The sequence below is a fragment of the Melopsittacus undulatus genome, chromosome 3, assembly GCF_012275295.1.
Source record: "Melopsittacus undulatus isolate bMelUnd1 chromosome 3, bMelUnd1.mat.Z, whole genome shotgun sequence".
Classification (NCBI taxonomy): domain Eukaryota; kingdom Metazoa; phylum Chordata; class Aves; order Psittaciformes; family Psittaculidae; genus Melopsittacus; species Melopsittacus undulatus.
The window spans coordinates 114,438,454-114,463,103 of record NC_047529.1 but is presented as its reverse complement, the minus strand read 5'-3'; the positions used below and the strand labels follow the sequence as shown (position 1 = coordinate 114,463,103).

The window sequence follows — 24,650 nt, the reverse complement described above, 5'->3', positions numbered from 1 at the left end:
CAGGTATTGTATTAAACAGGGAGAAGGGATAGAAGAATGACATTTTTTTTGGGGTTTGTACAGCAGTGCAGATATCAGCCAGTTCATCTTTAGGTTTATAAGTGCATGATGAATAGTTGGCTTGAAAAATGGCTGTGAAGGCCAAGAGCTCAGTGTTGGGTGGTGTGTGCTGGTGTTTCTTTATTCTGTCTGACTTCTCACACTTGAAGGCTACATGATTCAGGAACTGTTTCATTTAGGTATTACACAGCACCATTGTTGCTTGAGTCATTCAGTGTTTTGCTCAGGGTACAGCTAAATTGTTGAAGGGAGGAAAAAAACCCTGACCTTTTTATTTAATGTAGAAAGGGCAATTTTTAATACTTGATAGTTGCAATTAAATGTTCATTAGAGGCCACCAAATGTGGGTATGTCACTTCTTGGAAAAGGAAGAAAAACCCCACCGCCATATATGGTTTAGAACTGCAAAGTCAAGCCTGCTATGTTTGGCTAGTACTGCTCAGTAAGGTCAGATTCTGTACACAGTGAAAGAAGCAGGGCCTGGTGTATAGCAGATCTACACTTAACTACAACCTGAGGTGCATCTAATATGTCTGGTTCATGATTTAAACATGGAAAGGAGCACATTTACTGCCTTCTCTTACTTTTTTTTGGTTTGTCCTTGTACATCTTAGTTTCACAGAACCATCTTCTGCAGTTTGTTTTTTGTTTGTTTTTTTTTAACACCAAGCTTGATAAAAAGCTCTTGTCTGTATATTCTGAATAACCATATTAGTTATATACCTGAGACATCAAAGAGGTGCAAAATTCATGCTAAACCCTAACTTTTTTGTATTACAACTGAAGTAACTTACCTCCTTGGCACTTCTCAGGAGTTGAGTAACTTTGTAATCTGCCTCTGTCTTCCTTGAATTTTAGGGATTTCATTAACACTGCTTTAGAGGAAAAGGAAGTCAAACTTTGAGATATAAGCTGAAAAAAGTCACACGTGACTTTTATGCTAGTTTAGCCTTCCAAGTGGACTAGAACAGAAATTGCTACTGCTTCATGTAATACTTCATAGTGAGAGGCTTCTGCCTTATACATGGCTAGTTGTGAGTTTTAGGCTCAAGTGTAATTAAACAAATAGTAAATACAGACTAATAAAAAGCATTAGGGTTACACCTTTTGCTTACAGAAAGGAGTAACTCATGTGATCTTGTCCTTCAGCCTTGAATTCAGCAATTCTTGGTATTGTGCACGATACAGAATGACTGAGACCCATCAGTTGGTTTATGGAACACTGGTGTAAGGAAACAGGTCCATGGAAAGCAAATACAGTGGGTGAAGGCGGTGTAGGGACATGTAGGTGTTCTGATGGGCTTGTTTGGGTATCCTCTGAAGCAACTTTGCATATTAGTTTCTAGTGAGGCTCTGCCTCCATGAGTGTTAATTCTGCTGGATAGTATATGTTTTAAGAATGTAGATTCAGGTTTGGGTGGAAGAGCATCACTTCATTGTTCGGTACTATTCCTGGTTAGAAATGAAAGGCTTGGGTGGTCTCTTACTCTGCAGTGAATTTGTGTTTATGTACTGTTGAAATGAATTCACAATCATTGTGTTTTTCAGCAAAATACCTAATAGCAAGGACATCCAGTGAAGGCAAATTTATTAAGATTTTAATATTGCTATGATACATAAGCACAGTTCTTCAGCAAAAACCTCCCTAGAAGGCTGATTCTTCTATTTTTAATGGAGATTTTGAGTAAAGTGCCATAGGAAAGGTGCAGGGCTTTGCTCTGTGCACCATGTAGAGGAGCTGCATATTCAGCAATAGGCTTTTGTGGAATTGAGCAGAGCTGTGGCAGGGCTTCATTTGTATTATTGTTGTCTGCCAGAATAACAAATGAGTGAGAGTCATTTTAAGATCAGTTCTGTTACACCAATTCTGAAACTTTGAAATATTGCATTGCTGGCTTAACTCAGTGTTTTGCTGCAAGATAGGGAGAGCTGCTTCTGGATGACAGCTGAACAATTTAAATTATGAAATGTTTTGAGTACACAAAATACTTCTACTCAAAAGTTTTGCTTTCCGAAATGAAAGGCGCTTTTAAAATCCGATGTAGGATTCCTGACTTATAGCCATGAAAATATGTTACTTGGATTTTAAAAATGCTGAGAGCAGCTAGTTTTAGAATGCTGTTTCCAAAAACAGTGTATGGACTATTTGTTTCCAAGTCATAGATAATGTCCCCTTTGGCTTCCAAATCCATTCTGCTCCTACTATTGAGAAACTGTTCAGGATCCATCAAGTACTCCAAAGTACTTTGAAGTACAAGAAATAAATAGTTAAATGTCATAGTTGTTAATCGCCAATCATTAAACATTCCACAGAATGTCGGGGGGAGTGTAAGCTTGTGGGATTTGCGTATGTGCAATTTGTAAAATTGCATGCTTGCAGTCTTGTGTTGTAGTTTGGGGTTTTTTTTTTTAATATACTCTGGCAAAATAGATGTCTAAAGCCATCGTTTCAGATGTGAGCTTGGCTGGAACTACAGTAAAAAGAAGCAGAACAAGCTGTTTATTCCTTCACTAGTCCTAGCACAAGTTCACAGTGGATGTATTCTCCAGCTTGGGGAACTATCTAGATTACATTTTCGGTTTGCTGTGTCCTTGTACAAAAAAGATCAGTTCACGGATGCAGTTTACTGTGTGGCCACATAAATGCATATGCCTGCAAAACAGCAGAGTGTAGGAAAAGGGGGCTGTTTCTTCACAAAAACACTGGCCTCATTTTTTTGAGACTTAGAAGTCTGTCTGGGTTTTAATGTTACGCTGAAACCATGAGGCTTTTGTCCAGTTATCAGCACAAGTGTGGTATTGGAGAGCACAGGATAAATGCTTAGGGCAGCTGTGTGTACCACAGCTGACTCAGTAATTGAAGAAACTTCTGTCACAAAATAAGGAGCTTGGTTACTTGGAGTGAGAGGCACAGCAGAAACAAGTGTGACAGACTAGGTTAATTGTATTTTCTCCAGTTCATGAAAGGATATGGCAAAAAGTGATGCTCACAGAACTTCTGACAGCCAGGTCTTGACCCACTTCACTTAATGCTACTTATTTTCTTTCTTTCTGGTACTCTCTTACATAATCTGCTACTCTCTGGCATGAATTTTGAAGGATTAAAAAAATACAGTTATTTTTGCTGAATTATTTTCTTTGCTGCCACTGTGCAACTCATGTTTTGGATTACTAATTGCTGTTAATAGACTGGCTAATGTTGTTTATCAAAGGTTGTGTAAACGCAGACACCATTTAAATACCGATTAGAGCAGCGTTTAGATTACTATGGGATCTATTGTGCTAAAATAATAGCATGATAGTACAGTGCATAAAGTTGTTTTTAATTCTCTTTATTCTCTATGTCACTCTGCTTTAAGCTCCTTGCAGCAAAGGCTTCTTGTGGCATAGCACTATGCATGTAGGATTGTGTATTACAACAGGAATTGCTATCCCTACTGAAGACCTTTATGTAAATCAGTTTGTTTAGAGCATCTTAAATTAAAGAGTATTAATTTAAATTTATTGTTGAGATGCTGTTTGTGCTTTGAGTAAATGAGAACAATTGAAAATGATGTTTTTTCCCAGTGCTGTTAAAGTCTTGCAGCAAGTTTCAGATGCTACAATGCATGCAGCTATGACTTATGTGTTTTAAGAATTATTAGCTATAGAAATTCATACATGAGTCTGAGAAACATCATATATGCTCTTGATCCCATTAGAATCATAGAATAGTTAGGGTTGGAAATGACTTTAAGATCATCTGGTTCCAACTCCCCTGCCATGGGCAAGGGCACCTCACACTAAACCATATCACCCAAGGCTTCGTCCAACCTGGCCTTGAACACCGCCAGGGATTGAGCATTCACCACCTCCCTGGGCAACCCATTCCAGTATCTCACCACCCTAACAGTAAAGAATTTCTTCCTTATATCCAATCTAAACCTCCCCTGTTTAAGTTTTAATCTGTTATCCCTTGTCTTGTTGCTACAGTCCCTAATGAATAGTCCCTCCCCAGCATCCCTATAGACCCCCTTCAGATACCGGAAGGCTGCTATGAGGTCTCCACGCATCCTTCTCCAGGCTGAACAGCCCCAACTTTCTCAGCCTCATACCTTCCTCTTAAATCTGTTCTTGGCATTTGAAGAACTAAATGTGATGAGAGATGCTCTTGTGTAAAATCCATACAGTGCTCAGCTGAGTCAAGGCAACTGGAGCAAAATTCTTGTGGTGATGTAAGTGTAAGCTGGTGAATGATGTGCTTAGTCTTGCTTATGTACTTGTGCCATAGCTGTTCCGTGTGACTACTGGGGAACCTTTCAGTGCCTTTTAAATCCAGTAAAGTTCTGAGGCTTCCATGGTCATGGTAGGTTCTCATTTTTTCCAACATGTAGTGCCCTTCTTGATGATCAGGGATTGTGGGGAAAAAAAGAACTTTTTTTCTCCTAACATTGATGATTACTCCTCATGAAACCCCAGCCTTTATACTATTTCACATGTAACTGAGGTCATGTGTTTGCTATGTGGAGCTGCTGACTGTTCAGATGGAGGGTGCCTTTGCAAAGTTGCAGTGGCCCACATTTGTATCCTACTTCTCAAGGGCTGGAAGTAACTGCAGTCATTAGGTGTCTGTTATCTTCTCTTCAGAGTGTGACCTGCTTGCCATAATTGTAGAAACTTCTTTTATCTGGAGAATCCAGTGTGGCAACAAGTTGCTGTCCTGTTTGTTGGTTTGTCTGTTAAGGGCTTGCAGCATTTAAAGCTGTACTGCAGAAAGAAGAGAACAAACATCAAGATGATGAATATACTGACTATGGCAGTAAATTTTGAAGTCAGGAGCTGCATCTTCACTGTGCCTTCTAATGCAAAAATCCAGACTCAATACTATAAAGCAAGCTTTCCGAGTTTAAACCTCCATGTGAGTTTCAGAGGGAACTGAAGGCTGGCTTTCTAAGAAATACTGATTAAATCAAAGTTATTTTAAGTGTTATCAGTGCTCTCCTTGAACTGTTGTCTCAATTTTAGGCTCTCTGCTGGGTCTGGTGCTACTTACAGTAACAATATTGTGTATGGAGGGTTCTTGTGGGTTTGAGCTCTGAAAGTACAGTGGATGAGTGGTTGTAAAAGGTGTGCAGTTACATCATTTCTTGGTTTTCATCTATGTGAAATGGCTTCATTCTGGTGCTGTGAAATGTGGTAGTTAATTACAGAGGAGGATTTCATTGCCTATCAAAATAAGCTAAAAGAAGTCCGTTTGTAGAGTTAAAACGGGACTGAAAAGATAGCTGTGCTGCATGCTGCTTCAGTGTGACCTTGATGTTTCAATTAACAATTGTATCAATTATAACCATTGGTATTTAGAATGCTCTTTCAGGTGGGAGTTCTGTTGTGCTTAGCAACAGTTTATTGTGCCTATCAAAATGAGTTTCTGCTCTCTGAAAGGGATCATTATAAGCTACAGGAATGCAAGTGTTTTAGAAGCTGGTGATAGGAGCATTTTGATACCTCACAAATTGGATAGTCATGTGCAAAACTGCAGGCCTGAGAAACTACTTTTTTAAACTAATAATCCCCGTGGGGCTGAGGATGTATCTATAATCTTGATAGATGTTTGAGATGTGATGAAAGCCTGTGGGCATCTATTGTTTTCTATTCTTTTTGATGGTGTCTGTCTGCCTTTGTGTTCTTCTAACAAGTAAACCAACATCTTAATGCATGAAAAATACCAACAAAAGTGTAACTAAGAAGCTGCTTAACTACACTTGAGAAAGCAAACAGCTGAAATCTTAATTAGCAAAAGGAATGTGACTTACCATATGGTAAATATCACCTGGTACTGATTCAGAGTTTCACTTATAGAAGTCTTGTACCACAGCCTTATTCTTGTGGGATTCTAATGAGCAAAGTGTTTCCAGTATATGCTCACAGCAGGCAGACTATCCCTCCTGCAATTTTGGCACTCAAACTGGATGTCCCAGGATCTAGTTTCACATTTCTTCTGTGATTGTAAAAACCGTTCTTCATTTCAGCCTCTTCACATGTTCTGTGGCTGCTTCCCAGCCTCAGTTTAACAAGTATGTCTGGTGTTTATTAAAAATAAATGAAAATGCATAGCACAGTGTTGGAATGATTAGATATGCAGTTACACTGGGGGAAGTATGCAGTGTTAACCAGAGCAGAGCTGAGTTTAACGCTTAGGACTGTAGTACAGGGTGACCTAGGACAAAATGTTTCCCCTCATATCCTTTTTTTTCTTCTGTTACATAATGCAGTTAATGATCCTGGTATCCTCTCTAAAGTGTGTTTTCTGGAAGCTAAGTGAAAATAAAAAGGGGGTTATGTTAATCTAAAAAAAAAAAGTTGCAAACTTACTTTTTTGTTTTGGAGAGGAGAAACCAGGAACTTTATGTGTGAAGAACTAGTTTTTGATGTTCTGCTCACAAATCTATCTTATTAGGCTTCCTGCTGTTGCAGATAAAATTTTTTAGTAGAAATGCACTACTATGTTTGCATTTGTGAAATCGTTTGGATTTGAACTTCTAAAGTTCTGTACCAGCTTCTCTTGTAGGTACTGCTGTGATTTAATGCTTCTGTCTAAAGCAGATGGCAGAACAGGATGTTCACCTGTTGTAGACACTGATACATTCTGGCTTACTCATTTGAGCTCTGAAGTTTGGTTTATGCTGAGATGTGAGACTGAACTGGATCAGCCAAAGTGCAAACAAATTTGTTCTCTTGATGTCTCATTAAAGACACATTAAGGCCTCTGACAGAGGAATCTTACAGGTGTTTGTTGAAAGAAGCAGCTGCAAATAAATTTGCCAGAAGATGTTGGTTGGAGTGCAATGACATGTGAATGCTTTTGAAAACTTAGTGCTAAATATAGGTCTGAGTACCTGACTTATTGGTTTAGCAATTCAGTTTAATTCTAATTAGAATGTCTTTGGACATAAAGGTTCCAGTAACTCAGAAGCCTTTACACATGAATGAAGGTTTCATCAGACTTTCATAGTTTTTAGTGGGATGTTTCTAATATGGCAATTGCAGCTGCCCGAAGTTTATACATGCCAGTGTTTTTTCTTTGTATTTAGCTAGCCCTGTTGAACTCAGCAGTCCTGAAGAAGTTCATTTTGGGTTAATGTAAAAGTGCTTTCAGGATTTTGAGTCTTAGGATTTTTTTGCCTATTACGAATATTCTGGCATTAATGGGATTGTTAATTTAAACGCATTTTGAAGTTGCTTTTATCCAAATATGGACAAAAGCAAGGCTTAAATGGCTCTCTTCTGAGAGCCTGATTTAACAGGAATTCATACTGACCTTATAGTGAAGGTTACAGTAGCACAGAGATTAATTTTAGAATTCATTGGAATACATAATTCCAACACAATTGGTAGATATGCTGGAGTGGGCTGCTGGCTTTTTGACAAGTATAGATTTTAAATACAGCTCATCTGCATTTACCTATTGCTGTGTGATAGTTATCTTCAATTGTTAAACTTCTCATTTCAGTACGAGGATGTCGCCCTGGGAAGATTGTTCAGATGACCGAAGCAGAAGTTCGGGGTTTATGCATAAAGTCACGGGAAATATTTCTTAGCCAGCCTATTCTTCTGGAACTAGAGGCACCTCTGAAGATATGTGGTATGTAAACTTTGTATTTGAGTGGTTTATGTAGGTGTTTTAATCTAGCTGTATGCTAGGTGGATTGGAAGGATACTGAGAAAGGCAAGTGACCTTGACCTGGGTGATACAGATTAGAGTGAAGGTTTCGCAATCTTAAATGTAATTTTGAATTTAGATTGGATTAAGTCAAGAAAAGGCAGCTAACAGTTGGTAGGTTACTGATGCTATTTAGGAGCAAGTTCCATCAGTGGTTAAGAGCTGCTTGTGTTCTTACCTGCTGCAGATTTTGCAACCTCTCCCTTGTACACTTCCCTAGGGTCTGCTTGCACAGAGCTGCTACTCCTGCAATCACTATCTCAAAAAGCAATTAGCTGCTTAAAAAAAAACCCCAAATGTTTAGTGTTGCAGTTGCTCTTTTCAAAGTATAAGCAAAATAAAGATCTTTACATATTATGAAATTAAATGCTTAAAAAATAGTATTGAAGAAGGTTTGGTAGTCTTTCAATTGAAAAAATAAAACTGGATGCAACCTATTAGTTTCAGTTACCATGTAGTAAATTCCTTTAGCTTTACAGCAGGCTTTAGCAAATACTATTCTTACTGTGAAATATTGATAAAACATGTGTTCTTTACCTCTCTAAGCATTTCTAAGATGCTAGACTTCTTCAAAAGTACACTGCTGTTAATACACAAGCTTTAAAGTGTTACAAAAGTATTGTAAATACTGGCTGGTAATCATCCTTATTAACAGCAGATAGTCTTAGAAAGCATAAAATTTCTTGATTTAGGTTTTTTAAAGTGTCATAGTATTAAATTAAAGCAGTCTTTGCATTTATTATTACTAATGTGCTGAAAAATGGATTAGCTTCTTCCCAGACTTCCTCCTGGCAGACCTAATATAGCAATGTTTCTTACATTAAGAGAGGATATTACCAATTAAAAGAAAAAACAACAACAAAACCCCCCACTAATGGCAGTCATCTTTAAATGACTAATTGCTTGGTAGGGTGAGGAGGAAAAACCAGACCTGCTTGCCTAATTTCACAAAGTTAAAGGTAAAATGTAGCTTTACCACACTGTGTTTTGTTCTACACCAAAAAGACTACAGTAGTCTCATCATATTTCTAGATAAGGAAAAAAATAATCAGATATTTAGATTGCACATAAGTCAAAGTATAATTAGCCTCCTTCAAAGTTTATAAGTTGTTTAAATTGAGACAGTTGAAAGGACTGTTAGGTGCACAATAATAGTGTAGCAAATGCACATTAAATAAGGCATTTGTTACATTTAAGTTGCATTCTGAACACAGTAATAGCACCAGGAAGTGTCAGGTGCATCTAAATTTAATATTAGAGCAATTGTCAACAATGTGTTTAGATAAAAGAAAGACAATTGCTTTCACAAGAAGCAAAATATGCAGCTGCACTGCTTTGAAGTACTCTTTTAGTTTGTTCAGGCAATGCCTGAGGAATCATTATAGGTTTGTCTTGTCTTGTAGTCGAGTCAGTTAAAAATAAGCTTTTACATCTTGAATGGCTGTGTTTCACTGTAAGATGAAAGTAAACGTCTATTTTAAAATAGGTGTGGTTTTTACTGAAAGGCTTTGGATATCTGTTGGATTTCAATGCAACTTGTGCCCATATGAAGCTGTATTTTAAGATGACAAGTGCCTTGAATGAGATAGTAAATGCTTTGCTCTATTTACAAATTTTTTTCTGTAAAATGCTCCTTTATCCTTTAAGTATTTTGGTCCCTCTGGCTTGTGTGCAGCTAAAAAGTTCTAGACAATGAAAGCAATTTTAATATTCTTTGTGTAATATGTTTACTTGGTAGTTAATTCTGGTGGTGGTAAAGTCCAGAGAGTGTATTGATAGTGTAGTTCTGGAATGTTAGACTTGGTGTAGCAATGAGTCATCATCAATGTTTTCTTTTGGCTGTGACCTGGAGATTTCTAAATACAGATCAGAACAGGAATCATTCTTGTTGCAACTTATGTGAACATTATTTTAGTCAGTGAAACTTGAGGTTGTGTCTGGAATTGGGTAGCAGATAAGGCTAACCATTCTTAGAAGAAAATTGGGAAGTGATTCCTAAGTGAGAAATAGCTAATGGAAGAATGCTACTTAAAGGGAAAGTATTGCATTTCTTATGGAAGAGTAAAGAGGAATAGAGCTATGTACTCTTCTTACCATTGTATGCTCTAAGACTTGAACTAAAGAGCATAAGGGTTTGGGAACCTTTTTCCTTTGTGGAGAAAGTTTTAAGGAGGGGTCTATGTTGGGAGTTTTGGTTTTTTAAGGCCACAGTAGTTCACATTCTACTGGAGAACAGCTGAGCTTAACAAAGTCAGGATTTTGCCACTGAACAAGCAGCAGAAGTGTTTAGTGTAATGGACCAGGGGGTACTAAATTTAAATAGCATACAGCCTGTACTGAAGGCTTCTTGCATAGCTTTTTTGCATTTGGTCACTTTGCTAGTGAACTCTACAGTCAGCTGGAATACATCACATGTATTTTGCAAGTTACTATAGAGCAGCAGCTTTGGTATCTTCTTGGACCTTACAGTCAGTTCACAGTTAACTTTGGCTGGTCTGATATGTTGTGGTGTTGTAGTTGCCACACAGAGCTCTTTCATTGTGAGCCTGTTAAATTTGGAAGCTGGCAGTGTGCTGAGGAACGTGACAGTTACTTTTCCTAATATGGAATACCTGCAGGGATGAATATCTTGTAAGGGAATCAGTCTTGGAGTCTCTGTATTGTTTTTATGTGAAGGATTGCATCAAAGGAGGAGTTAGCCCAAATGCTGGGGGATGGGAATCTTAGTTACAGCAGTGTTCTGGGAGGACAAGCAGTCCTTTGAGTAAGGGGTGCTCTGCCAGCGCTGTGTTCAGTTTCTCACCAGCCTACCTGGGTTCTTTACTGACCTGCTTTTGCAGTAAATAATGTGACTTTTTTCTTTCTTAGTGCACTGGCTTCCTGGCCATGTATCTGCTCGATTAGAGGTTGTCTTTCTGACCTTGTTTCAATTGAACAAATGAGAGCTTGGTTAGAAAGCTTATGCTTAATTATGAAGACTTCTGTAGTTTTTGGTTTTCAGATCAACTTAATAACTGAGATAGAAATTCTGCAAATTCTGTAGGATATTTACATTTAGTGAGTACTTTAGTTTGTAATGTTAGCATGGCTCTCACTTTTCTGATACCTGTTGCCTATATATGAAACAGTCTGTTTTTTAAAGAAATATTAATGCTCTTTTTAACATGAGTTAATAAAAAGTGATTAGCTGAATTTCTTGATTTGTGTGCTCTTTATGTTGTTGCACTAACCCTTGGTAAACATTGTGTTGTGTTTTTTTTGCTCAGGTGATATTCATGGTCAGTATACAGACTTGCTTCGATTATTTGAATATGGAGGATTCCCACCAGAAGCTAATTATCTTTTCCTTGGAGATTATGTAGACAGAGGCAAACAGTCTCTGGAAACAATTTGCTTATTACTGGCATATAAAATTAAGTACCCGGAAAACTTCTTTCTCTTAAGAGGAAATCATGAGTGTGCTAGCATCAATCGGATCTATGGATTCTATGATGAATGTAAGCAAAACCTATTTCTTTTGAAATACTGTATGAGACTAATACTGTGTTTTGGAGACACTTCTAGTAGTGGCTCTTGTATTGGAAGGATTTCAATGTTCTATGAACCTGCTTTGAAACTTTCTGAAAGTACATTTCAAACAAAGATTAAAGTCTCTAGAGAATTATTTGCTCTTCTGTTGTCCTTGAAATGCTGTTGCAGAAGATTGAAACCTAAGTACAGTAAAAAATCTTTGTGAAGACAGTTTGCTAACATTTTTGTTCAGGTCATGATATGCATTGCAGGATGATTTTGAGGAAACAGCCTTCTCTTGCTGATGTCACACTGTTTTTGTAGGCAAGCGGAGATTTAACATTAAGCTGTGGAAGACCTTCACAGACTGTTTTAACTGCCTGCCTATTGCAGCTATTGTGGATGAGAAGATCTTCTGTTGTCATGGAGGTAAGCTGATGACTCCTTTTAAAGGCTGTGTCTAACCTGATCTTTGAGTTAATAGTATACCAAATGGAGTGTGGATATGCATACATGATATTTAGCTGGAGATGTTTAACCTTGTATTGTTCTGTAAAGGTCACTGTTGTGCCTTGTGATTTTTTTTGTGCACCTGGCAGCAAACAGATGTCATTCTTACCTGATACACATGACCCTCTGCCTCAGGGCAAGTACATCTGTAATTATTCCCATCGATAGATCCCTCTCTGAAGGATACTGAAATCTAGAATTCTTGCCTAATTTGCCAAGTCACTTGTTGCTGTTAGCATCTAACAGTGCCATTTTAGCTGTTGGCATCCCTGGCAGTGAAGTGAAATAACCTTCACAAGTAACTCCAGCTTCTATGGCCTTGGCTTCTTCAGCTGGTTTCACAAGGTGTTTGTGGGTGGAAGGGGCCTCTAAGGTCACATTGTCTTTGAGCAGCAGGCTTGACTGACATTTGTTGACATTATAGCTGTTCAACCAAGACTCTCTGAAACCTTTGCTGTTGAAAAATCTATGTTCTATGGGCACCTGTCCCAGTGCTGCCCTGTTCTTGTAGCGGAAATAGTGTTTGGGATCTGCTCAAAGCTTGTAACTTTTCTGTATATTGGAACTTAAAACCTGAGTGCCCTTGCTTGTAGAAGGGGATCCCCGTGTTTTTACAAGCAGTCATGCTTACAGGTTTTCAGAGCCTTTCAGGGTCAAACAACTGACAATAATTTCAAATTGTAGTAGGAGCCATCTCTGCCTTTTTGCAGCTGGCTTTGCAGCTACTGCATTAACAAGCAACTTGATGCCTTGCACTAAGGAATCAGAGGTGGTCTGGTAGGTGTCACACCTGCATTGTTGGTGAGATAACTAGAGCTCAGTGGAAGTGAGAGCTCTGTGGAAACCTCTCATTTGGACATTTCCATTTGGAGTTGGAAATAGTATGCTCCCAAAGTTCCTGAGACTCTTCTGGAGTTTGTGAGGTTGTATTGATGGCTGCCATCCTGCCAAAATCCTGTAAAAATGATCCTGACTTTTCTTGCATCTTGTACTGAAGACTTCTGCCTTCAGTGCTTGCTAGAATAAGCTGTCAGTCTTAACGTATAATATGCTCTGAGGTATTGTCATGTCCCTGTAAATACAGAACTAATGCAGTGGTAGACAGTTGAGTCTGCCAGTCTCCAGGTAGGAATGACATGTTAAAGTATTTGTATTTCTCACAGGTAATCTTTTCATCTCTGTCTTAATCACTGGTAGTTTTTTTTTGTTGTTGTTGGTTTTTTGGTGGTTTGTTTGCTTGTTTGTATTTTGGGGTTATTTTTTGTGGTTTTTGTTCTGGTGAGTTTTTTCTCTTTTTTTTTTTTTTAAGAACTGGTACATAACTTAGGAGCTATCTCTCTTGGTTTTAAGAATATGAGATACAATGTCACTTCTGCACTGAGATAGCAAATCATCAGTGACTAAAACCGTGTAATAATTCTACTTTCAAAAAGCTGGTGAGGGAATTTTCTTTCACTGTTATTATACTTGATTTTTTTTTATTTGGGGAACAGTAGAGAATGAATGATAAAATACTGTGATGTTTCAGTCAAACTATTAAGCTTAGGTGGATGGTAGAAGGTTACCAAGGAAGCTTAGCAGATAGAATGCTATGTTGTATTACGTTCTGTAACAAAATTGATTGTTTTGTATGCAGATATACTTGAGACCTGAGTATGAGCAAGAAGTCTAGAAAGCTAATTTTCAAGAAAAAAATGTAAAGCTTTATTATAAATGTATTGGGGATATTAACCTCTTGTGTAAACAAGCAGGAAAACTTCAATTTTGTGCATAGTATGCTTTAAGGATCCTCTTATGAAAAGCAATATTTTGTTGCTTTATTGGATACTAATTGTCCCTTCAACTTGTATAGGTGTAATCTGTAACTAAAATTACTATCACTTACAACTGCTCTGCAGCTGTGAAATAAAGTGATAAGATTACTAAATGTGCTGTGTGCTCCTAATAAATGGATGCGGACGTGAAGCGCACAAATCAGTTTTGCCTTTTTTCCGCTCTTTTCCAACCCTATCTAAACTGCATTCCAGATCCCATGAAGTCATGGACTGTCAACGCCTTTTCATGATGTTACTACTATAATAAACACTGAGTCAGCAACACAAAACATGCAAGTCTGCTGGAGGTTGAAGTTAGCATGTAGATAAAAGGTAGGTGCCTTTTTTACTATATTGCGCATTTTTGCATAGTTTATTTTAAAAATATTGTCCTCTGGGATATATAATAAAACTTTGCAAAACCGCATAACATAGTAAAACAAAAGGCACCTAACTTAACCCAGTAGGCTTAAATATAGCTTAAAATACTGAATCAGCTGGTTTTTGCCTAGACCTTTCTGGGCGTCTGCTCTTTTGAGTTTTCTGTCTCACAGTATAAGTCAAACCTTTCTCTCCTGTGTCCAAATGGTCATGCTGCTGAAAGGATTTTTCACTGTACCCTTCTCATCACCTCCCTCTCTCTTCCCTGTCCTTGTATGTTGCTCATACAAGTCATAGTTTGGCCTTTTCTGAAGTCTGTCCTCTCAATTTATGACCTTGCTCGTTATCTTGCTTCATTAAAGCTTATTCCATAGCTATTCCCTACTTCTCCCTTTTGCTCTGCTTTATATTCCATACAATATTGTCCTCTTACCTATGATACCACTCTATAGTTCTAATCTTTAGAGACCTTGTTATTACTTTCATGTTTTATAAACTAAGTTCATGTTGCAGTGTCATGTTTATGGAATACACTGCTCATATCACATTGGATTTAAGCTCTGTGATTGGAGTCATGTTCAGTAGAATACTGGATTTATGTAATATTTTCAAGCTCTGGAATTCTGTTCTTGTGACATTAATGGCAGTGAAATGTCTGTTGAAGGTTAAGTCTACTTGACAATTTTATACAGTATCCAAGGAGACCTTCTGCATTACACTATAAAAATAAATAGTCATCACTTTTACCAATTCCACTTGATCAGGGAGCAGTTCAAATCTAGAGCCTGGATTTGCTGAGTCTGTCAGGAGTAATGACAGTTCATTTTCTGATTTCCCTTAAGGAAGGTGTTTTCTTACACTTCAAGAAGATAGTATACTGAAAGATACTTTTTCTGTGCTTAGCTGTCATCATGTGACAAGACAATTCAATTGTGTAATTTCCAGTTTTCTTTCAGTACACAGTAGGTTGCAGCAATGACTGTAGTAGGAGCAGCTTGACAGTGAGCTTTAGCAGCCTGTGTTTGCATTCTTACTTCATTTAATGCTGATCATCTACAACTCGTGTCTGTAAGTCTGAATTTGAGACATTAGCTATTTCTTTTTGGAAGATGTTTGATAGAAAACAACCTCCTGGGTGGTTACAAAAAGGCCTACAAACATGCTGGCAGTTTTGTGGGGTTTTGCTATTTTGCACTGATGTAAAATAGCACAAACAAATAATAAGCTGCAGAGTTGAAATGTGGTTGTAATAATGTATTTTCTTTTAAAGAATTCCATATTTTGCGTGCAGCCTGAAACACTGAGAGCTGTAACCTCATGGAATGTCAGAAACTGGTTACTTATTTAACCAAGATAGTCCTTTACTATCTCAGGGTGTGGTGCTGAGTAGAATCAGAGTAGAATCCACATGCCTTAGTGTTAATGTACTCTGCATGTAAATAGGTCAGATCTGGGGAAGAGGAAGTGATAGGTTGGTCAAAATTTAAAAGCTGATTATCTACTTGAATTTATATTACTATCATTCATGTATTGTGTGAGTAGATTGACTAAATCTCCTTTGACATGCAATTTGATGTAAGATTGGTGCCATCCTTTACGACCTCAAGGTAATACTGTGAAGACAGGTTTGACAAGCTGATGAGGATAAAGGCTTTTATTATAAGACTGCTTCAACAGCAAAGATTTAAAATCTTAATACTTGGAAAGAAAAGTTCAAGTGTCTTTATCAAATGCATTAGGGTCATTCAATGTATGTAACACATACACTGCCACTGCATGAACTCTGATGCCAGCTGAAATTATTTTACACAGTGACTCATTCCAATGGCAGATATTTTCTATGATGTTCAAAGTTCTGGACTGAGTATGGGTATGGTTTGTTAATGTGAAATGTGTTTCATCACAAATTAGGCCTTCATGCTCTATTTCCAAATTTGCAGCTTGCTTTGTTTGGTTATTTTGGCCTAGTTGTTTAAGTCACTTTAAGACCTTTATTTGAGAGCATGTTAAGGTGCTAGAACATCTTGTAGGCTGTTTTTCATGTCTGTATGCCTCAAGTAGAAAAGCTGTAGAGTGTTTACTTAAACTGTTTGGAGGGTGGCTTTGGAGTCCTATGCTTTGGCTGTAATTACATGTCAGTATGGCAAAACTATGCAGAAAGAGCTGTGTCTTTGATAAATGGGTTTTTTTTTGAGTAATCAAGGTCCTACGGTTTTATAAATGACTAAGCAGCTGAGCTATAGTAAATAATCACCACCTCTGTGCTCCTTAGCTGTTGTAGTTGCAATCTAGTATTCACTTACAGCATCCAGTGACTGCTGCTCAGCTAATATGTGGTAAAACACTGAAGAGATTTTCATTTAGCTTTTATAAAGTAAGGTGGTTGTAAAGAATGTTACCTGCCCTCAGTATAATTGAGTTAACTAATGGGAATGCTATTCTTCGGTGGTTATTTCTAGTAAGCTGTTTGTGAGATTGTTCTTAACTGTAGAGTTCTGTGCTGTGTGGCTAAAAGCATGGTAGGAAAACAGTTAAAACTGTTGCTAATTTCATTTGTGTTATTCTCTGTCCTTCTGTTCAGGAACTTAAACGTCTTATAGCAAACTGTCTTTTATTTTTATTACAGTGGAAACAATGGATGCTGTATGACTTTGAACCTCTAAATGTGTGTTCTCTGGAACTCTTTTTACAGGTAAAATATGTAGATAAGTCACTTGTTTTCTTGTACTTACAGGTCTGTCTCCAGATCTCCAGTCAATGGAACAGATCCGCAGAATTATGAGACCTACAGATGTTCCTGACACAGGTGAGCAACACGGAATTTACTGTAAATGGGTCTTAATGGTGAAACAGGTTCAGTCAATTTCTCTAAAGGTAATGTGGTGACTTAAGGCAAACTCTGTTCCCATTACAGTATTCCTTGACATCTGTGTAAGGCGTGAGTCTTGTTCTTCATAATGGCTGAGTTATCTGATCTGTTACAGGCTATAGCTCATGTTGTCATAGCAAAGTAGGATACATTATTCAAGTCTGGATATGTTATCCACAACTTTGCCTTAAAACAAACTCCAAAAACTTAAAGATCAAATGAAACTAAACAGCTAGGCTTTTTTCCTTACCTTAGTTAGGCTCACCCAAACCTTTTAGTCTGTCAAAAAATGTAATTGAAGCTTGCTGAGTGTTACTTGCAAGTATTCAAGCTTCTCTCTACTTGGGGCATGTTTCCTTTATAAATTTGAAAAGTATAGCTCCTAATTCAGCGCAGATGAGATTTCAATTGCCAGTGCTTTCTGTGTAATGTTGTTCTGAATGGTTTAATTAATCTTCCTCAATATCGCCTTTATTCCTGATTTTCTTACTAGTGGATTGGAAAGACTACAAACTACAATTAGAGTTAAGCCTTGGAATAGAATAATTCTACTTCCTCTAATGTTCCTCAGTACTGATGCATAGGAGTAACTCAGGGACTATATTAATGTATCTACTGTCCCTGTTGAACAGCAGCATTTCTCTGCAAGATGGTATATACACACTTGACACTGAGAAGCATTGCTAGAGTAGTGAATGAGTGTTTCTGTAGTATAAATTACTACATTGTTCTTTTATGCTACTTATGCATTAAATGCATAACCAAGTAAATGTCAGTACAAATGAGTCAGTCTTTACAGTTATCAGAGCTCTCAGAAAAGGTACTTCTGTTCAACAGGCTAATACTACTGCTTGAGCCACCCCCACTTCAGGAATGCCCTTGCAGAATGTAGTTCTGGTTTCCATGGACACTCTGCTAAAATCATATGTATTCTTAGTACCTCCTAAAAATAAGTGCATAGAATAAAACAAAGAAAAAAAAAAGAAAAAAAGAGGTTTTTGATCCATGGGCTTGCAGGCTTAATTCTGCTTTCAGAAGAAATAGCTGGATGCTTACCAGCAGGTAAAATGAAATCTCCCCTCGGAGACATGTATGCATATGGTATAGTTGCATAGAAGGTCTTGGCCTTTTGGACCTATTTAAGGCAACTGGTATTACAGATTGAAGTAAGTCTTACAGAAAAATGAAAAATAAACTGAAGTGGTCTCACTTCTGTGACAGTTTCAAGTCCTTAAAAGCTATCCCTTTGTGGAGGGATGTCACTTGGTGAATGTGTGTGTTGATGCAGAAATTCTTGGTAGATGCTTTTGCTGCAAAGATTATTTTATTATGATACCTTATTCTAGTCTGATGTAAGAAACATATTTTCAACATTAACTTCAATTTAAATACTTCTTATTTTGGTGACATTTTTATGGAATTTGGAAGCTGTTCACTCAAATCTGATTCTGTATTCCAACTTAAATCACCTGCCTTTGTTAACTGTTAAGTATTTGCATTTTGTGAGGCCAATGTTTAAATCATGTTTTGGTCAGTGTTGCCAGCCATTTTCCTATTAGGAAACTAGCTCTGTCTTTTGTGTAACCTTGAACGTCTGGTATCAGCTGTGTTGTGGTATGCTCCTGGTCAGCCTAAGCTATTGCAATGGTGTGGTGTGTTAAAATATAAACCTACTTGAGCAGCATAGCTTAGTTTAGACAAACCTATGGCAGCATTCTGCTACACAGCTGCTGAAGATAGCAGAACAGGTTTCTCTATTCCTTTGTATAACCCCTAAAGGTGACTTGATTTGGGGGAGAGAATTAGAAGAGGAAGTGCTTCCTAAGCAGCTAAGACAAGCAGCTTCTGTCTGTTGTTGGAAATTCATGACAAACCATAGGGATTGCAGTGTAACTGTCCAGTTTTGAAAAACATGTTGCTCAATATAGAACTAAATTTCAGTAATTTTTTTGTCATATGCTGTCTGTGTTCAGCAGTTTATTTCTAGATACTGTTTGTAAAATACAGTTTTATTTGCTTTGTTGTCTTCTGAAAGGAAATAAAAGTCTTAGCTTCTGCTAGAGAGGAGTTGTGACAGGCACTGAAGACCATTTTAATAGCTGTATGTAAATACAAAATGGTCTAGTTGCACAATAGGTTTCAGATATTAGTTTTGCTTCATTACAACTTGTCATTGAAGAAATAGTGTCTTAAGCATTTTGTTTAGCAAATAACCAGATGTAATTGTAAATCAGATCTTCTTGGTGCCAGATAAAGGAGCCTGCTGGCATCTTTCACATTTTGAAACAATGCTCCGAAGTATTTAAATGCCTGTGGGATAGTCATCACAGGCAAAGAATTTAATGGAAAACTATGAAATACATTCTGAATGTTTTTTGGTTTGTGTTGTTGTTGAATTGGCCTGGTTCTTTCTCATACGAAAACGCTTTGAAAGTTGTTTGTATAAATGCATTGGAGTTGATAGGGAGAATTTTTTTTAGTACCCAGTTTTAACTCCAGATTTAGCTGACCTTATATTGGCAGCAGAAAAAAGATCTTGACCAGTGCTAAAATAGCAGAGGGGTTTATTGTTCTAATTTAGATTCCAGGCTGATTGGCATGAGGCTTTTGGAAAATTCAACAGTATTCCAAGCAAACTGCAATTGTTATCAGAATTCTGCCCTGTTATGTTTTGACTGAGTCTTGTCAGGTTCTTCTTGTATGATAAGCAAGGGAAGAATCAAATCTGTTCTGTGTTCAGAAGCTTGTGACACAAATTTATTTGCTGTATTTGTGACTGGGCTTGCATAGGGTTTTAAAATACACTTCAGCTTTCCAAATAAGCTTTCTTGGTGAGCTGTGAAGTTGATGGTTGCCTTCTGAAGTGAAGACACTGCAGTACTTCTAAACTCCTTAAATATTTACCGTACACATACAGAATATTACAGTTAAATACTATTGCAAAGAACTATTTGTCTCTGACTCATTTCATCTCAAGTTACTGTCAATGCTGAGATGAGGAAAAAAAAATCTCCAGACTTATACAGTTCATATCTTTTGTCTGAGTTGCAGCTTAAGTGTTGCTGAATTTGTTGCCAAGGCTTATTTGCTTTAGGAGAGCTGCTCTGGTAAATACAATAAAACTATTTCATATTATAGCATGATACCTCCTAAGACTACCATCTTCACTTGTGTTATCTTTCAAAGGCTTGCTGTGTGACCTACTGTGGTCTGACCCAGACAAAGATGTGCAAGGTTGGGGTGAAAATGATCGTGGGGTCTCTTTTACTTTTGGTGCTGATGTGGTCAGTAAATTTCTGAATCGTCACGATCTGGATTTGATCTGTCGAGCTCACCAGGTATGAATTATGCTGCTGTTGCTTCTTAAACCTTCTAGATTTTATGTGTCTTTGCTGCTTGTCAGTAGAATATATTTGAAACTTCTTCATTGTGTTACTTCTAGGAAAAGCATATATTTCTCATAAAGGGACTATAATCCTGTGTCCTTCTATTGACTTATATTGAACTATTTAATGTCAGTGAAGTAAAATGCTAACTAGATTTTCACAGTGATGTTTGGTTTTTGTATTGTCTATTCACTGTTTACAGTTAATGTTGTATATGAATGTTAGAGGTGAAATCCATGTTTAAAGTGGCAAAGTGAATTTGAGACTTACACTGAAGTTTCAGGGTTGTCCATTTCAGTAGTAGTCAGTTCTCTGGTAGTTGTGGCTTAAACTATCTGCTTCGCTTCATGGAAGTATTAAATGTGTTTTGAATGTTTCCACGAGCATGTCTGTACATGAAAGATTTCACCATTACTTTCATTTTGGTTCCTCTGTTTAGAGTACTTTGATAGATATTGTTTGAATTACTGAAATGTGCAGAAAGCGAGGTTATTTTTGGCATCATCAATATTTAAGTGTGTTTTTTTGCTGTTTTTATTAAGTTACTTTAAGCAAGTGTCCTAGTTAGGTGGACATCGGGTTTCAGTTTCCTGTATAACATTTCAGTGTCATTATTTAGTCAATTTTGAAAGCTCTCTCCTTTTATTCTGTGTCATTTAGACTTTGGAATACTGTTGGAGCCCTTGAATATTTCTCCTTGCAATTCTACTGCTAAAAAACATTAAAGATTAGTCAGTGTATGGAATAGATATTAAGATTTCTTAACTGCTGATCGAGATTGGTAGCTATTTTTTGTATTCATATAGTCACTTCACCTCTTCATATAAGGAGTATGACATCCTTTAAAAGACCATGGTGACTTGATTGGACCAAATGATGACTTGACTGGACCAAAGTGAGCAGTTGATGCACTGGTTTCAGTACGTTAAAGCAATGCTTCTATTTTGGGGAAAAGGAAACATCCTTAGCTGATGTGTCATACTCCTTGTAGTACTTTAAAGGTGAATTATGCTCTTAGAGAAAATATGGCAGAACCACTATGCTTTTAGAGCATCAAAATTCTAAAAAAGCTTACACTTGAGGTTTGTGTAGTCAATATCCAGTGTAAGTAAAACTCAACTGTTACAGTTGCAGTGAAGTTGTTAGCCGCATCCTGTGTGCTCTGAACTAATAGGTCAGACATCCAAATTCTGTGTGTAAGCCATAAAATGCTGGGAGTCTTTGAAATGGCAATGCATAATGAGGCTTCAGGTATGAAAATGCTGAACAAATTGATGCATATTTAACACTGGAAGTGTCAGATGAGTTAAGGTACTGGATTTGGTATTCAGTGTCCAGATAAGACAAAATGACTGAAATAACCAAGACGTACAATAGCTTTTTGATGAGTTATTGCAGTCTCCTTAATATAAGACCTGTTTGCCTCAGGACTGGCTTTTTTCATCAAAATGTATCTTTTTTTTTTTTTAATGTGAGCTGTATTGATTTATGTGGTATTCACAGGTGGTTGAAGATGGATATGAATTCTTTGCTAAACGGCAGTTGGTCACCCTATTCTCAGCTCCAAATTATTGTGGAGAGTTTGACAATGCAGGGGGCATGATGAGTGTGGATGAAACTCTGATGTGTTCCTTTCAGGTATGATACATTTGTATATTAAGTACTGCATTAGATGTTGGGCTATATGGACTGAGTCAGCTTGTTATGGTTAGTCTGAGGTAACATACTTGAGCTACAAAGAAGACTGCACAGCAGTCCATGATTAAAACTGCAAACCAACTGTTCTCCAGAGAGCTATGTGGGATTTGTTGTTTTCCAAACTCTGGGGTATCGAGTTACTCCCTCTATTTGGATGCTAATTTAAGAATTTAATTGGGTGATTCTTTTTAGTCACACCTAGTGATTAGTCTACCTTAATTACTCCGACTAATGGACTAGTGGGGCCCTTCTAGTGTGGTTACTCTGATCAGGTATTAATCCATATTCTTTCCTGGACATATTTTCAGCCCCTTTCCCTTTCTAACCCCAGTGTAGTGGTAGAACAAGAAGTATTTGGAAGTAGTATTTCTGTTGTATGTAGGATTCAGAAATTTGTAGGCTTGTGATGTAATTTCCTCCCCACATCCATGTTCCTGCTCAGTGAGATTTGGTTTGCTTAACAGTATTTGAAATGTTCCTAGCTGTCATTGACTCAAAAGAACTTCTTTATTTTCTCCAAGATATTGAAACCGTCTGAAAAGAAAGCCAAGTACCAGTATGGTGGACTGAATTCTGGACGTCCAGTCACTCCACCTCGCACAGCTAATCCACCGAAGAAGAGGTGAAGAAAGGAATAATGTAGAAACACCATCAGATCTGTCAAGGACAAAACTCCATATTACAGTATATAATGTGTGCACTGTAAAACCATCCAGCCATTTGACACCCTTTATGATGTCACACGTTTAACTTAAAGCGACGGGTAAAGGATCTTTATTAATTTTTTTCTAGTAGAAAGATGTGCGACACTGTATTGTAACAAGTATAGCTCCAAGTTCTAATATCCAGCATAGAGTTAAAAAAAAACATTAGGAAAAAACTATTGCAACTGCATATTCACATTTACCACGGTTTTTGAAGTTGACCAACATCCCAGTTAAAACTTGTTGTAATAGTTAAACCAGATGAGAGCATGATGTTCCATTTGTGTAATGTGGTCTTATTGTTGCTTGATTGCTTTTACTTTGGTTATTTTGTAGCTAGAATGATGCAAATATGGTATCTAGTCTTATTTCCTGGCTCTCTCTTTGAAATTGAAATAAGGGGCTGTTTAGAACAGCCATTGATCTCTTATCCTCCCCCTCGTTCCCTATCATTCATAATAATGATTCATAATAATAATGCTGCCCAAATGTGTGCCCCATTACACTGCAAAGTTTCTAGTATGGTAGTAATTAAAAGGCAAATTAAGTCCAAAAAGCCCAGACTGGACAGCTTGACAGCCAGCATAAATTGAGACAGAAAACCCTGTCTTGACTTTTTAACTTAAACTGCCACACAATGAATTTGTGCACTACACTATTTTAAATTATTGACGTTAACACTGTGCTATGGCACTTCATTTAACTTAGGTAGGATAAAAATGGTATTGCCTATTAGTTGGTAACTTGATTATGTGGTACCTTGGCTTTAGTTTTATTAGCATGAAACACCTTTGGCATGCTTAGCTTTCAGGTAACTCCTTACCTGCATCAAAGTTCATCTTACATAGTTCCACAGAACATGAAGATCCTTATTTGCTAAGCCTTTGAAAGCTGACATTCTTTTTCATAAGAGGGTGTGTTTAAATGGATGTTTGTCAACGGGACTGTAGGCTAGCTGATGAGTGGTGAGCTGCAAATGCTGTAGGAATGTTCAACATGATTATAAGGCTTATGTCACTAAAGATTATATCCTTTGGATTTTCATGATCAAATTTCATATACTGTTGTATAGACTTCTGCTTTGTAGTGTACTATAGTAGCAATAATTTCTGTACATGATCAAGAGTTATGCAGTATTTCTTTCCAGTTCTCTCCTTTCTCAAAAGAGTTAACATTGGCAAATGGCAAGATACAGAGAAGATAGAAAATTTATAGTAGGATATATGAAAGGCACAGAATTGTGATGCTTTAGGATGCAATATTTACTGGACATAACTACAAAAGCTTTTATTGAATATTGTCAAATTTGTAAGATTCTTTGGGGGAAGGCTTCAGATTTTTACCATTCTAAATGTGCATCAGTAGATGTAAAACTCTCGACTTCAGTATTGTCTTTGAAAATGTTAAATTGAGGATTCTGGTAACTTACGTTTTATGAACTGGCACATTATATAATGCAAGAGATATATTGATTTCTGACACGGTGAGCAAGTTCTTTAAAATGGATTTAAGTCTCTTTTCTAATTCCATTTTGTTTTAAATGCATATTTTAAATGTAGGTTTTTTCATTTAGTAAAGTTGTCTAATTCATTTGAATGAAGTCTGACTGGTTATTTTATCATACCTTACTGTTCTTCAAGAAGTGTGGAGTTTCATATTAAAAAAACCAAACCCAAACTTTGCAACATACATATTTTATTGATTTGTATTGGATTGGTCTGTGGTTTAACAGTGGTTTGGTTTACCTCACCTTGAAGCAAGCACCAGAGTTTCAGTACATAAAATGAAGAAGGTTCCTTCTGGTATTGCTCAAAGACATTTGTTACTGAAGGTCAGTGATGAGAGTTGTGTGAGAATACCATCAGTTGGTGACAAGGTAATTGATGAAATGTATTCTGTAAATCTTGACAGGCTAACTTCCTGCTCTGAGTCACTGCTTACTTGAGGTTTGGTTTTACAGGTTTTGAAAATGCTGGGTTTTACCAAGTGCAAGCCTCTATTATAAGAAGCATCATGTTA

At 37.2% G+C, this 24,650-nt stretch overlaps 1 protein-coding gene across 1 annotated transcript in view; it reads left to right on the top strand.

Annotated features, from left to right (window-relative positions):
• PPP1CB (protein phosphatase 1 catalytic subunit beta) overlaps positions 1-24,227 on the top strand; it is a 29,999-nt gene extending 5,772 nt beyond the window's left edge. The window contains exons 2-8 of the mRNA XM_005144586.4: positions 7,550-7,681; positions 11,026-11,256; positions 11,594-11,698; positions 16,709-16,780; positions 20,030-20,181; positions 21,733-21,867; positions 22,449-24,227. Coding sequence (XP_005144643.3) covers positions 7,550-7,681; positions 11,026-11,256; positions 11,594-11,698; positions 16,709-16,780; positions 20,030-20,181; positions 21,733-21,867; positions 22,449-22,553 — 932 coding nt within the window. The 3' untranslated portion in view covers positions 22,554-24,227. The remainder of the gene's footprint in view (positions 1-7,549; positions 7,682-11,025; positions 11,257-11,593; positions 11,699-16,708; positions 16,781-20,029; positions 20,182-21,732; positions 21,868-22,448) is intronic.
• Positions 24,228-24,650: the final 423 nt, after the last annotated feature.